At 37.2% G+C, this 13826-nt stretch overlaps 1 protein-coding gene across 4 annotated transcripts in view; it reads left to right on the top strand.

The window, feature by feature from the left end:
• AMN1 (antagonist of mitotic exit network 1 homolog) overlaps positions 1-13826 on the top strand; it is a 50831-nt gene that overhangs the window by 32180 nt on the left and 4825 nt on the right. For 3 of the 4 annotated variants that reach the window (XM_011221514.3, XM_034644701.1, XM_019796839.2), the window contains 2 exons: positions 3130-3241; positions 5510-5578. In XM_011221514.3, coding sequence (XP_011219816.1) covers positions 3130-3241; positions 5510-5578 — 181 coding nt within the window. The remainder of the gene's footprint in view (positions 1-3129; positions 3242-5509; positions 5579-13826) is intronic. The other variant, XM_002916593.4, reaches the window with a different exon arrangement.

Here is a 13826-nt window from a genome sequence, read left to right as displayed (position 1 = left end):
TTATTTTTTGTTGTTGGTAATTCAGATCATTTTCAGTTTTTAGCTATTAGGAATAATCATATGTTGGGGTTTATACTTTTTTCTCCCATTGCTGTAATGAACTCTAGAAAACAGAACAAGTGGATCAATAGGTTTATACTTTAATGGTCCTAAATTCATGGTGTAAAATTGGTTCCTGTGAAGGTTATGTTGTGAATTCACAATTTTGCCAAGACCCCAGTTCGCAGCATTGAACCTCTTTTTTTTTTATTCCTTAAGATATTTTAAATGTTGAACATTATTCCTTCCATCTGTTCTCAAATTGTATTTGTAGCCTTCGACAATTTATAAAATAGAATATGTTTGCCCATTTATAACAATGCTTTTTTCCTCAATTTTTATGAGTTTTCAATATACTCAGGTTTCCCTTATCTGTAAGATATGATTGATTATAATATGTATACCAACTTAATATCAACTGTTCAGGAGGAAAAAATATTAATACCATCAATATACATGTCAACTATTAGGTAAATCTTAGAATTCTTAAAAAGTTTTTTATTGTGGTCAAATATACACAACACAAAACTTACCACTTTAACCATTTTTTGTGTACAATTCAGTCGAATTAAGTATATTCACATTGTTGTGCAGCCATCACCACAATCCATCTCCAGAACTTTTTCTTCATCCTACACTGAAACTCATTACCCATGAAACAATATCTCCCCATTACCCCTCCCCCTCAGCCTCTAGCTACCTCTGTTCTACTTTCTGTCTCTATGAATTTGCCTATTCTAGATAACTCATGTAAGTGGATCATACAATATTTGTCCTTTTCTGTCTGACTTATGTCACTTAGCCTAATGTTTTCAAGGTTTATCTGTGTCCCTGCATGTATCAAAATTTCATTCCTGGGGCACCTGGGTGGTTCTGTCGGTTAAGTGTCTGTCTTATGGCTCAGGTCATGATCCCAGGGTCCTGGGATGGAGCCCCACATCAGGCTACCTGCTCAGCAGGGAGTCTGCTTCTCCCCCTGCCCCTCACTGGCTTTTGCGCTCTCTCTCTCCCAAATAAATAACTAAAATCTTAAAAAAGAAAAAAATTCATTCCTTTTAAGACTGCATAATATTTCATTGTATATATATGGTATATTCATATATAAATATGCACACATGTGTATATGCTTATATATATATGCTTATGTGTGTATGTATATATGTAAACATTTTGTTTATTCATTCATCTTTCAATATTTGTTTTCACCTTTTCACTATTGTGAATATTGCTGCTATGAGCATAGGTATACAAATATCTGTTCTCGTCCCTGCTTTCAGTTCTTTGGGTATATACCTGGAAGTGAAATAGCTGGATTATATGGTAATGCTATATTTAATTTTTTAAAGAACCGCCATACTATTATCACACTGGCTGTACCATTTTACATTCCCACCACCAGTGCAGAAGGATGGATTCCAAATTAGAACGTCAAACGAGGGATATATAATATTTCTAACATATGAAAAAACATGGAAAGTAATATAACACAAACCTGTGGACCAGCCACTGAAATTTTACCATTTTCTGTACTTATTTCAGTTCCTTGTTAAAAATTATATGTTACATGTAAAGCTCCCTGCACATTTATTCTCTTTCTTCCTTCAAAGTAACCACTATTCTAAAGCCACCTGTGTATTTTTCCTTGCATGTTTGCATACTTTACCTATATATGGATAGACACATAGAGATATAGATCCATAAACAAGATGAAGTATCGTCTTATGTTTTAAACTTCTTTCACTTAGCACAATGTTTTTGAGATTCATCCATGTTGTTGCATGTGTTACTCTTTCATTCCTTTTATTTATTTGTTTATTTTGCTGAGTAGTATTCCATAGTGTGGATATGACACAGTTTATTCAGAATTGTGAATGTGCAGGGCGTGTGGGTGGCTCAGCCGTTAAGCATCTGCCTTTGGCTCAGGTCATGATCCCAGGGTCTTGGGATCGAGCCCCGCATCGGGCTCCCTGCTCAGTGGGAAGCCTGCTTCTTCCTCTCCCACTCCCCTTGCTTATGTTCCCTCTCTCGCTGTCTCTCTGTCAAATAAATAAATAAAATCTTTAAAAAAAAAAAAAAGAATTGGTGAATGTACCATTTGATGGACATTTGGGTGGTTCTAATTTTGGACTGTTATAAATACTACTATAGAAATTTGTGTACAAGTCTTTTTGTAGACGTACATTTTCATTTTTCTTGGATAAACACCTAGGAATGAGATTGCCGGGTCATATAATAAATAAACATTAAACTTTAAAAGATATGACGATACTGTTTTCCAAAGTGCCTGAACTAACATTATGTTTGAGATTTATGTCTATTAATACAAGTAGTTATTTTTCATTTTAACTGTTTCATCTGTTCCATTAATAAACCACCATTTGTTTACCCATTATCCACTTTTTTACTATTACAAATAATATTAAAATGAACACATTTATAAATTGTTTCCTTGGGCACATATACAAGAGTTACTGTGTGTATAGTGGACATTTTCAGTTGGAACTGCTGGGTTCTGGGGTATACTTATCTTCAGCTTTAATAGATTTTGCCATATTGCTTTTTAAAATGATTGGGCACTTAACTTTTAAATCATCTGTACTTCCAAATTACTGCATACTTACTTACATTAGTCCTTTCTATTGAATGTTTCTTGCACGTAGATATTTGGTTCTGTTTGTTTGTTTGTTGTTTTTAAGTTGTTGTTGTTGTTTTTAATTTATTTGAGAGAGAGAGCACTCATAGAGGAAGAGAGGGAGGGGGAGAAGCAGGCTCCCCACTGAGCAGAAAGCCTGACAATGTAGGGCTTGATCCCAGGACCGGAGATCATGACCTGAGCTGAAGGCAGATGCTTAACCGACTGAGCCACCCAGGCACCCTGTTTGTTGTTTTTTAAGTTTTATTTATTTGAGTAATTTCTATGCCCAACATGGGGCTTGAAGCCATGACCCTGAGATCAAGAGTCTCATGTTCCTCAGACTGAGCCAGCCAGATGCCCCTGGTTGTTTTTGTATCAGAGTATTTCCCAGGCTTTTTCATGCTGTCATCATACCTGTTTTTTCTTTTGACTATGCTTTCTTTATTTTTAAATAGGAGATTCATATGGGACATTGTGTGAATCTGACTGATGAGGCTGTAGAAGCTGTCCTCACTTGCTGTCCTCAGATACGTATATTACTCTTCCATGGATGCCCCCTAATAACAGGTTAGTATGATAGACTGGCTGGGTTCAAATCCTGGCTTCATCTTTTAATAACTGTGTGACCTTAAGTTAACTACTCAACCCATTCCATTATTCAGTTTCCTCATCTGTAAGATGGATATAATAGCAGTACCTACCTCATAAGCTTAGTCATGATAATTATCTGACAGCACTTCATATGGTGGCTAGCACATAGTGAAAGCTCCATAAATGTCAGTCATGATGATGATGGTAGCGGTCCTGATAATAAACATGATGTTTTGTGTAGCCAAAAAAAATCAAGCTTATAATATTACATCTATTAAATATGCTTAATGACCTGTTGACTAATCTCATCAAACTGTACCCATTGAGATTCAGACCAATTTGGACTCTTAGGCTAATGTGATAGATACTTCACTGAAGGAGAACAAAGTAGTCACACCCCATTTGGTCTGTGTAAGAGCCATGCTACTGGAAATAAAAGGTACAGCGTAGGGAATATAACCAGTGATATTGGTGTGTGGTGACAGATGGTAGCTACATTTGTGGTGAGGAAAGCATAACATAGAGATGTTGAATCACTATGTCGTACACCTGAAACTAATGTAATATTGTGTGTCAACTGCACTCCAATTAAAAAAAAATTAAAGAAAAAAGAGAGCACCTGAGTGGCTCAGTTGGTTAAGCGTCTGACTCTCGATGTCAGCTCAGGCCTTGACCTCAGGGCTGTGAGTTCAAGCCCTGTGCTGGGCTCCATGCTGGGTGTGGAACCTACTGAAAAAAAAAAAAAAGGACTACTAAAGATAGTAAAATAAAAAGACTTTACCTTTAAAAATATTTTATTACTTAGGGGCACCTCTGTGGCTTAGTTGGTTAAGTGTCTGCCTTCAGCTTGGGTCGTGATCCTGGGATCCTGGGATCAAACCCTGTGTTGGGCTCCCTGCTCATTAGAGGGTCTGCTTCTCCCCCTCTCTCTGACCCTCCCCCCATTTGCGCTCTCTCTCTCTCTCACTCTCTCTCAAATAAATAAAAATGTAATCTTTAAAAAATATTTTATTACTTATAAAATCTAATAGAGCTAATAGAGCTAATAGTGATATATAAGAACATAAAATTTAAAATTGCAAAAATATTATTTTGGTGTCATAATATATATAATGTAATGGATAAAATACTATATTATTATGGAAAAAAAAAGAGCCACGATACTATATACCACCGTGTCCTGAAACCACAGCACCTCAGCCCTTTTGCTGCAATGGGCCACATAACACAGTATAACCTGTACCTGACTTGTAAGTCAGCACTGATGCCCAGTCCTTCCAACTCATTTCTCTAATTACAGTCTAAACAGTTACTCTCTAGGTTGAGTTATGATCTTAGAAGTCCTTTTAACAACCTCTGTTCTTTCTTATGTTTCAACTGTCAATGTAAACCAAGCCTACAACAGGTTGTGTTTGGTATCAGTGACATCTATAATGAAGACTAAATCTTTTGGGCCAAGGCATTTCTCAAAAAACTAAAGCCAAAAAGGACATTAGAAACTGTGAACAGTGCTCTCCAGGGAGAGTTATGGAGGGACCAGTGTAGGAAAAAGCCTGCACTATATACCTTTTGTACCTTTTGAATTTTGTATCATGTGGATGATTTTATCTATTAAAATTAGTAATAATAATTTAAAGAAAATTACTTAGAACAAGAAAAACTCATGGGACTGAGTGCAAGGTATTGGTACCTGCGTACATTTTCCTGGGGGTTGTGAGAAAGCAAACAGAGGTTCTCTGGTCATCAAACAAGGCAGAAAATTGTATCCTAATCAGTAGGCTCTTATTTTAAGATGAAGGCGACCACAGTATACGGAATGTAATTACAGCAATCTTTGATAATCTTTCCAGAATATGAGTCAAGTTGTGTATATCTAGCCACTGAGCTATGTGTGCATTTGATCAATATATTGAACAAGCAAGAGGTACTCGTAAAGCGACTCTATTTTCCTCACACTACTTTATTACAAATCTGCTCTAAAGAGGCTAATTTTTCCCTACTGCCAGATGAAATCTCAGGTGCCATTGACTTATCATTCTCAGATAGTTAAAATGTCTTGCCATTTCGTATCACTGAAACCTCTCATTTCAGTAACTAAAATGTCCTAGGTCCATGCAGTACTCCAAACAAGTTCAAGTTAAAGCTTTTGCTCCTCCAGTCAGCTCAGATTTGGCTGCAGTGGGTAAGGGGATGTTGTTGGTTTCTGTATTTTACCATCCCTCACTTCCCTTCTTCCTTCCCCAGCTTGCCCACCGTGGTTTCTGACCCCACCAACGTTAGTGCAGTGTGGGACTGGGGTAAGCAGGAACAGAGGTAAGAGAAGGAAAAGTCTTACTTGACCAATGCCACTGTGATCAGGTGCCAGCACTCTGGGCCCTGTGGGTGAACTGATCCGTACTCTCTCAAAAGTGGGGCACTTTTGGGGTTCTTCAGGGCCAACTTCCTACCAGCCCCTCATCATTTCATGTGTCTCCTATCTGCAATTCTCTTGATTCAAGCCAGCATGTCTCTTCTGGTTAGTAGCTACTATTTTCTTCCTCTGTCCCCAGGCATCCAGTAATACACCGTCAGTGTCTTTCTGCTCAGGTTTCCTAACTTAGCTGGGTTCCTTTCATGAGCAAAGTATAAGGCAACCCCATGACAGCCCTCATCTGTCCACAGGAAAAACATACTTTAGGCAATGAGAGTGCAGGTACATCCCAACCTCAGTCTTCTCTTTAGCTGCAGAGACTCTTGCCATAGCCTTTTGCCCTTTAGTTTTCTCAGATGTGAGTCTGCTTTAGTGTCCTGTGTCCCCCAAGCTCCAAGGGACATATCAGACTCTCCAACCGATCTCCTTAGACTGCCCTTTCACTAGGCTTGAACGGAAAAGGAAGCACCTCCGGCCCTCTTTACAGAACTCCAATCACAGCTGTCTTGAAAGGGATCCTTTCTTCAATTTCCAACTCTCCATCCCTTCTCACTTTAACACTTTTGTATCTTTAAATGGATGAAGTGCCATGGATTCCAAAATCAGATTTCAGCCAAGCATTTCGAAGTCAAATATAGGTAGTCTGGAATCTCACTGGAATGAGAGAGTAGCTGGTACCTCTAGTCCTGGAACCTTAGCTGAAATAGTTCTATTTTAATGTTCTGTTATATTTGTCTCAGGATAACTTGGCTAGGCAACATATTATAAATTCAGCCTTTGCTAATTTTACCTTCATTATCTTTCTGGTTACCCTGTGGACACTCTTCTTTGATATTACCCCCAAACTCAGTAAGTGGTCATTTCTTAAAGGTTAGTTGCAGTATGGAAGTTGAAAATATATCAATGAAATTTTTGTTCACTCATATTACAGTCCATTGGTCTGTCTTGTATTTTGATTGGATCTTTTACCCATACATGATTTTGTAATATCATGCATTGGCAGTTTGGAAAATATTGGTTCTCTTAGTAATATGGGTCTTCCAATGTCAACACATTTTATTATAGCAAAAAAATCTCATTTGTTAACAGCACCATCGGGTAGTTGTCAAGATCATAATGGCAGCTACATTTTTCCAAAATTCATTTGAAAGCTAAAATTTTGTCATTGACAACAAACTCTGACATTTGTTTTCTCTGAAGCAACAGGCTCATTTTGCTCTTTTTCAAGAAATAATCTGTGCTGGAGGGGAGGTGGGTGGCAGTTGGGGTAACTGGGTGATAGGCATTACTTGATGTAATGAGCCACGGGTGTTACATGCAACTGATGAATCACTAAACTCTACCTCTGAAACTAACAATACACTATATTATGTTATTAACTATATATGTTAATTAATTGATTTTAAATTTTAAAAAATGGGGGCACCTGGGTGGCTCAGTTAGTGAAGCATCTGCCTTCAGCTCAGGTCATGATCCCGGGGCCCTGGGATTGAGCCCCACATCGGACTCCCTGCTCAGTGGGGAGCCTGCTTGTCCTTCCTCTGCCTGCCACTCCCCCTGCTTGTGTTCTCTTGCTCTCTCTGTCAAGTGAATAAATAATCTTAAAAAAAAAAAGAGAGTCTGACAAGTACCCAAGTCTGAATAACCTTAGGTTGTCAGCTGTTCTTTTAAGTAAAAATGATATTCCATGAATAAAGTGACTGCCTTAGCTCACAACCCTAAAAGTGTCTCAGACTGTAGGATCTACAGACCACACTTTGAGAACCATTGCTTTACAGTAAAGAGCGATTATCAGTTAACTTTAGCAGTTGGTGCAGGAACACAATATCCCTTTCAAATCACTTCTTATATTTTCATGTAACTTTACTAGAAATGAAAGTAGACATTAAAATGACAGGAGTTCAAAATACTTGGACTAGAATAATAGTAGTTTTGACCTATAAGATTATCTAGGCCAGCGTTTAACCAACTGTTACTGCTATGTAAATGAACCAAAGATGGCCTCTTTCTTTTCTTTTTTTTTTTTTTTTAAGATTTTATATATTTGAGAGAGAGAGAGAGTCCAAGCAGGGTGAACAGCTGAGGGAAAGGGAGAGGCAGGCTCCCTGCTGAGCAGGGAGCTCTGATGCAAGGCTTGAACCCAGGACCCTGGGATCATGACCTGAGCCAAAGGCAGATGCTTAACTGACTGAGCCACCCAGGATTTCTTCACAGCAGATTGGGACTATTAGTTCAAAAGCCCACCGACATCAAATCTTTATTCATTCAATGATTTTAAAAACAGCCTAAAGAAGCAGATTTCTAGCCATCTAGAGTCTGCCTGTTCTGCATACCCTGAAAAACTGCACTCAAGCCGCTCTTGCCCTTTGGAGCTCCCTGACCCAGAGACTCCTTCTCTTGATGCTGAGCACCATCATGACAGATAAACCTCCTCTCCAGTCCTCTGGGAATTCCTTTACCCTCCTTCCCTTCTCAGTAGTGCCCCACCCACCCACACACACACATTGTTGTCTTTGGAAGGTCTCAAGCTGTGAGGGACTTCTGCAAGCAAATCTGTCAAAGCGCTGCCCAAATAAAGCTTATTGGGTCCTACTGCCACCTTGTGGTCATGTCTTTTTCCTTGCTCTGCCCTGAAATCCCTTAACTACAGTGACATGGTATGATGTTCTAGAAAATACCATAGGTATAGTGTTGGAGCTTAGGGCAGGCCACCCCAAAATAAGCCATGGAGTATATTTATTATTTTGAATTAAAGCTACTTAAGAAACAGCCAGTGCAAGAAAAACACTCTGACCTTCTTTTGTCTCCCAAAAGGAGGAAACAAATCTCCCATGTGAAAGGTACCCTCCCTGCACCAGGAGCTAGAAAAACATCCTTATCATCAGAGATGGGGAATTCAGGGCCTAAGAAGTCTATATAAACAAACCTTGTTACTTTTACTAATTTACAACCCCAGCTTTATTCTGTTTAGAATTCCTTATTAATTGAAGCTCCCAAACATAAGTTTTCTTTGTCCTCAGTTCATCAAAAATTTGTTTCTCTGTATAAAACTATCTGTCTTGGTCACTTCTTAGGTCCCATATCTTTGAGACCTCCATACATGCAAATTAAATTTGATGTTTTTCCTGTTAATCTACATCCTGTTTAATTCAGACTGCAGCCAGAAGAATCTTAAACAGAGGAAAATTTTTCTCCCCCAATAATAGCATAGAACTAAAAGTGGCTTTTTTTTTTTTTTAGATTTTATTTATTTATTTATTTTAGAGAGAGAGCATGCATGAGCTGGGGAAGGGGTGGAGGGAGAGGGAGATGGAGAGAATATCAAGCTGACTCCATGCTGAGCTCAGAGCCCATTGCAGGGCTCGATCTCATGACCCTGAGATCATGACCTGAGCTGAAACCAAGAATCAGATACTTAACCGAGCCACCCAGATACCCCAAAACTAAAAGTGTTTGTGTGTCCAAAATGTTTGGGAAATGCAACATACTACTATAATGAATGTTAATTTGTCAAAGAGTCTGAGAAATACTATAGCTAAGAAACTTGTTTAACTGTCTTTATCTAAGCATTTCCCAAAATTTTTTTAGCACAGAACACTTTTATGGACCTCAACCTGCCCTTGTGTGTAATTATTAGTCATACAGTTGGGAGATCTGATAATAATGCAAAAGAGTTCATATTACCATTGCTTTATTAATAAAGGTTCATAAAGAAAAGAAGCTGAAGTTTTTCAGCTACCCAGATCATCTCTACTCTTCCTCCTTTCCTGTCAGCATTACTACCATTGTATATTTTTCCTACCATCATTAAATGAAAATAAAATGGGGTAATATATTCACCTTATATTTAATTTGCAATAATTTTTTTCTCCAAAGAAGATAAATGGTTTTTGGGGAGAGGGGGTTTGGCCTGGTAAATGAAAGATTTTTCTTCTTTTATGATACCTTATATAACATTTATCTTCATGCTTATATATTTATGTGGTTGCTTATACATGACTATATAAGACAATATGATTTATTTTTCATAAAAATATATGTATATAAGGATGTTCAATTGTAATGTTATCCTCAAAGCAATCTGACCCCCAAATTGACAGTGGCACTATAGTTTCCCCTCAAATTCCCTAAATTAATAGGATTATCTTCTCCACTATAATTCTAAGTATTTTATAAATTTCTTAAAGTCAGACTATAAACAGAACTTCACATTATAACTCAGGTCTTGAAACTGTTAGAAACACCCTGATTTTATTTCTCCAGAAAATAAAATAAAAACTAAGCTGCTATTTAAAATATTGTAAATTATAATTTTTAGAAAGAAAACCACAGACCCAAGGTAGGGTCACTTGCCCCAGTACAAATTTAGACTTAACTGCAGTTTTGGTTTCTCCAAGGAGTGAAATTTTAAGACAATCAATGTAAAATTTTCGGGTCAGCACCAATGAGGTAATCTGTCACATGGGCCCTCTTCATCCCCTCAAAGAAAGGTTAGGTAATCCTCCTAATAGGACACTTTGTCTTTCCCCCATGAGAAGATGACCTTGCCTGAACCAATCCCTACTTTTCTTTTGCTAATAACTTCTTGCCCTACTCTCCTTCCTATAAAAATCTTCCATTTTGTACAACTCCTTAGAGCTCCTCTCTACTTGCTAGATGGGATGCTGCCTGATTCATGAATCAATTAATAAAGCGTATAATTTACTTGGTTGAATTTTGTTCTTTGACACAGTGTACTTTTTATAGATGTTTTGGAAGCAGGAAAATAATTTTACAACTTATTAAATTTTTTTTAATTCAATTATGTCTGCAGTGATTATCAGTAAGTTCAGATCACACAGCTTTACTAATCTCCTACAGTAGACATGCATTTCAGTTTCTCATATTTATCTAAACATGTTTCACAGCATTTGCAGGTGTGGGGGTTTAGATTTTAGAAGCACAATACAGCAATAAGACAGTACTAGATTAATTTACGTTTTACACTGGAAGGCAGGAAAAACCAACAGGGAGTCTGCCACCTTTGATTGAATTGACCCAAATTTTAAGTCATATGTGAGGATTTGTTTCAGCCTGATTACTATACAAGAAAGTTCTTTACTTAGATTCCTAGATTGTAAATGTATCAAGATTTACCACATAGAGCCCAAAACAAAAGTATTTTAAGACCCAAGTGGTTTGCTTCAGAATTTCCTTTAATTAAGGTTGATTCCTTGCTTAAAGGACAACTCTTTTATTATTTTGTGTTTCACTTTTTCTAAATCCTATAGTATTGTTTCCTCATCATTATTTATTCATTCATTACTGATTCCATGCCACAGAACTTCTTTACTCCAGACACTGTAATGAAGCTTTAGAATTTTGACCATTGTTTGTAAAAATCTGCCAGCCTTCCTTTTTTCACATTGTATTCCACAAAAATATCTAAATTACATTTTCCTTAATCATTTTAAAAATTAAGTTAATTTCTATTTCCCACAGTTTCTTCATTTTCTTGGTGCTCTAAAAGGCCCTACCATGTATCTCTTTCAAAAAGTAGTCTCCATCTGTGTTAATTATAGATTTTGAGAGATGGTAAAATCTTCCTTAATCTACACAACACCCTTGTTTTAAGGATAAGGGAACCAAGAATGAACTTAAGAGGAAATACTTGATAGTAGAACTAGAAGTAAAAACTAGAAGTAAGTCACCTGATCCACAATCTTTAATTCTTTCCCCAGCGGGAGGAATTTCCTGAGTCGTTGGTGTCAGGTGGCTTAACCATTACTAGAAAAGGGAGGGAAATAGGAGAGTGACATCAAACAACAGCGGTGTGATTGGTACTAATGACTTTGAGTCTTTTTCAATCTTGAGAAGGTGGCAGAATATGCCACGCCAGTATGCTTCTTCAGGATAAGGACATTTTGAGCTGATTATTTTTGACAAACAGCAGACACTAGAGAAGTTCCAAATATGGAGAAGTTACCCTTTTGTAAGAGAAATTTGCATTTATAAAGAAAAACCTCCATTTGTAAGTATCCCTCTCTCTATACTAGGAGGAAAAGGGTGACTCTAAATCACAAGAGAATCTTATCAATGGAGAAGACACTAACATAAATCTGTATAGCAAACTTTACCTTTACTTTTTTGCTGTGCTTTTTCTAATAACCTCCTATGATTGGACTTCCCACCCTGCCCCACCCCAATATCTTTCTTATGTCTTTAGCTGAACATGGTATTTAAGGTGGTGGCTAGGGCTGTCTCAGGGAGTTTACTCATTTTCCCTGGGTATCTCTCATGCATACATGAAGTATACATATTGCTAAGCTGTTTGTTTTTCTCTGGCTAATCTTTTATTGGGGGTGGGGGGAGCTGTCTCAGCCAAGAACTCAGAAGAATAGAAGGAAAATTATTTTTTCTCCCCTGCAGTTTCTACAGTGCTCTGGCAAGGGATCACTAAATACTTAGAGAACCCACAGTTTCTCTTTATAGCATAATAAACTCACAGGCATTGATTATTCCTACTATTCAAAGTCACAATCCTAAATACTCTGTATTTTCTCCAGAAAAAGTTGCCTGAGGAGACTTTGAGTAATGTAATACTGCCATCTAGCATCAAAATTTTTAAATTACCTAACAATATACTGTATGGTTTACTGGAGGGAAAAATGTCATCCTACTTATGTGTAATAATAAATTTCTACAGAAGGATGACACAAATATAGTCAGAAAACAAATATGTATGTTTGATAACATCTTCATAATTAGTAAAAATGCCAAAATGATCCTAAAAACACCAACTCGAATGAAATTGGGAAGTATACATTTCCAATTTTATTCTTTTTAAAATTGTATTGGTTATTCTGGGTCCCTTAAGTTCCCAGATACATATTAGGATCATCCTGTCAATTTCTAAAAAAAAGAGAGAGAGAGAGACAACGGGGATTCTGGAAGAGATTGCATTGAATCTGCAATCAATTTAGGGAGTATTGTCATGTTAATATTGTCTTCTGATCTATGAACACAGATGTCTTTCCATATATTTAGATCTTGAATTTCTTTCAACGATGTTTTATAGTTTTCAGACTAAGTTTTTCACTTCTTTTGTTAAATTTATCCCTAAGTGTTTTATTCTTTTTGATGGTAATGTAAATGGAATTCTTTTCTTAATTTCATTTTTGGACTGTTCATTGATAGTGTATACAAATACATTTGACTTTGGATATTGATCCTGTACTGTGCAACTTTGCTGAACTCATTTATTAGTTCTAATTTTTTAGTGGATCCCTTAGGACACTCTGTAATTAGACAGGACATTCTGTATATATTACATAATGTCCAAAGATAGTTTTACTTCTTTCTTTCCAACATGAATACCTTTTATTTCTTTTTCTTCTCAAATTTCCTTGGCTGGAACCTCCAATGCAATGCTGAATAGAAGGGGGTAAGAACAAGGGTGGCTGCGTGGTTTAGCCGGTTAAGCAGCTGTGTTCAGCTCAGATCATGATCCCAGGGTCCTGGAATCTGGCTCCCTGCTCAATGGGAAGTCTGCTTCTCCCTCTCCCTCTGTCCCTACCCACCCACCCCCTGCCCCCGCTTGTGTGCACGTGCACACATGCTCTCTTTCTTATAAATAAATAATCTTAAAAAAAAAAAAGTGGGAAGAGCAGACATCCTTGCCTTGTTTCTCATCTTAGGGGGAAAACATTAGTCTTTCATCATAAAGTATGATGTTAAATAAAACTTTAGTTCTTTCATAGACACTGTTAGGTTGAAGAAGTTCCCTTCAATTCCTAATTTGTTGAATATTTTTACCATGAGTGTTGTCAAATGCTTTTTCTGTGTCGATTAAGATGATCATGGGGTTTTTGTCCTTTATTCTATCGATATGGTATAAGTTGTAGGCAGAATAATACCCCCAACCAAAGATGTCCACGTTTTAATGCCCAGAACCTAAACATGTTAAATTCCATAATGCTGCAAATGGAACTAAAGTTGCTAATCAGTTGAATTTAAAATAGGGAGATTATCCTGGATTATCCAGGTGGGCCCAGGGTAATCGTAAGGGTCTTTATAAGGGGAGGAAGCAGGCATAAGGAGAATCATAGAGTTGACAGCATGAGAAGGACTCTCTCCACTGTTGCTCATTTTGAATGTGGAGGAATGCAAAGA

Source organism: Ailuropoda melanoleuca, chromosome 16, assembly GCF_002007445.2.
Source record: "Ailuropoda melanoleuca isolate Jingjing chromosome 16, ASM200744v2, whole genome shotgun sequence".
Lineage (NCBI taxonomy): Eukaryota > Metazoa > Chordata > Mammalia > Carnivora > Ursidae > Ailuropoda > Ailuropoda melanoleuca.
The sequence above is the reverse complement of the archived record's forward strand: the minus strand, read 5'-3'. Positions and strand labels throughout refer to the sequence as shown.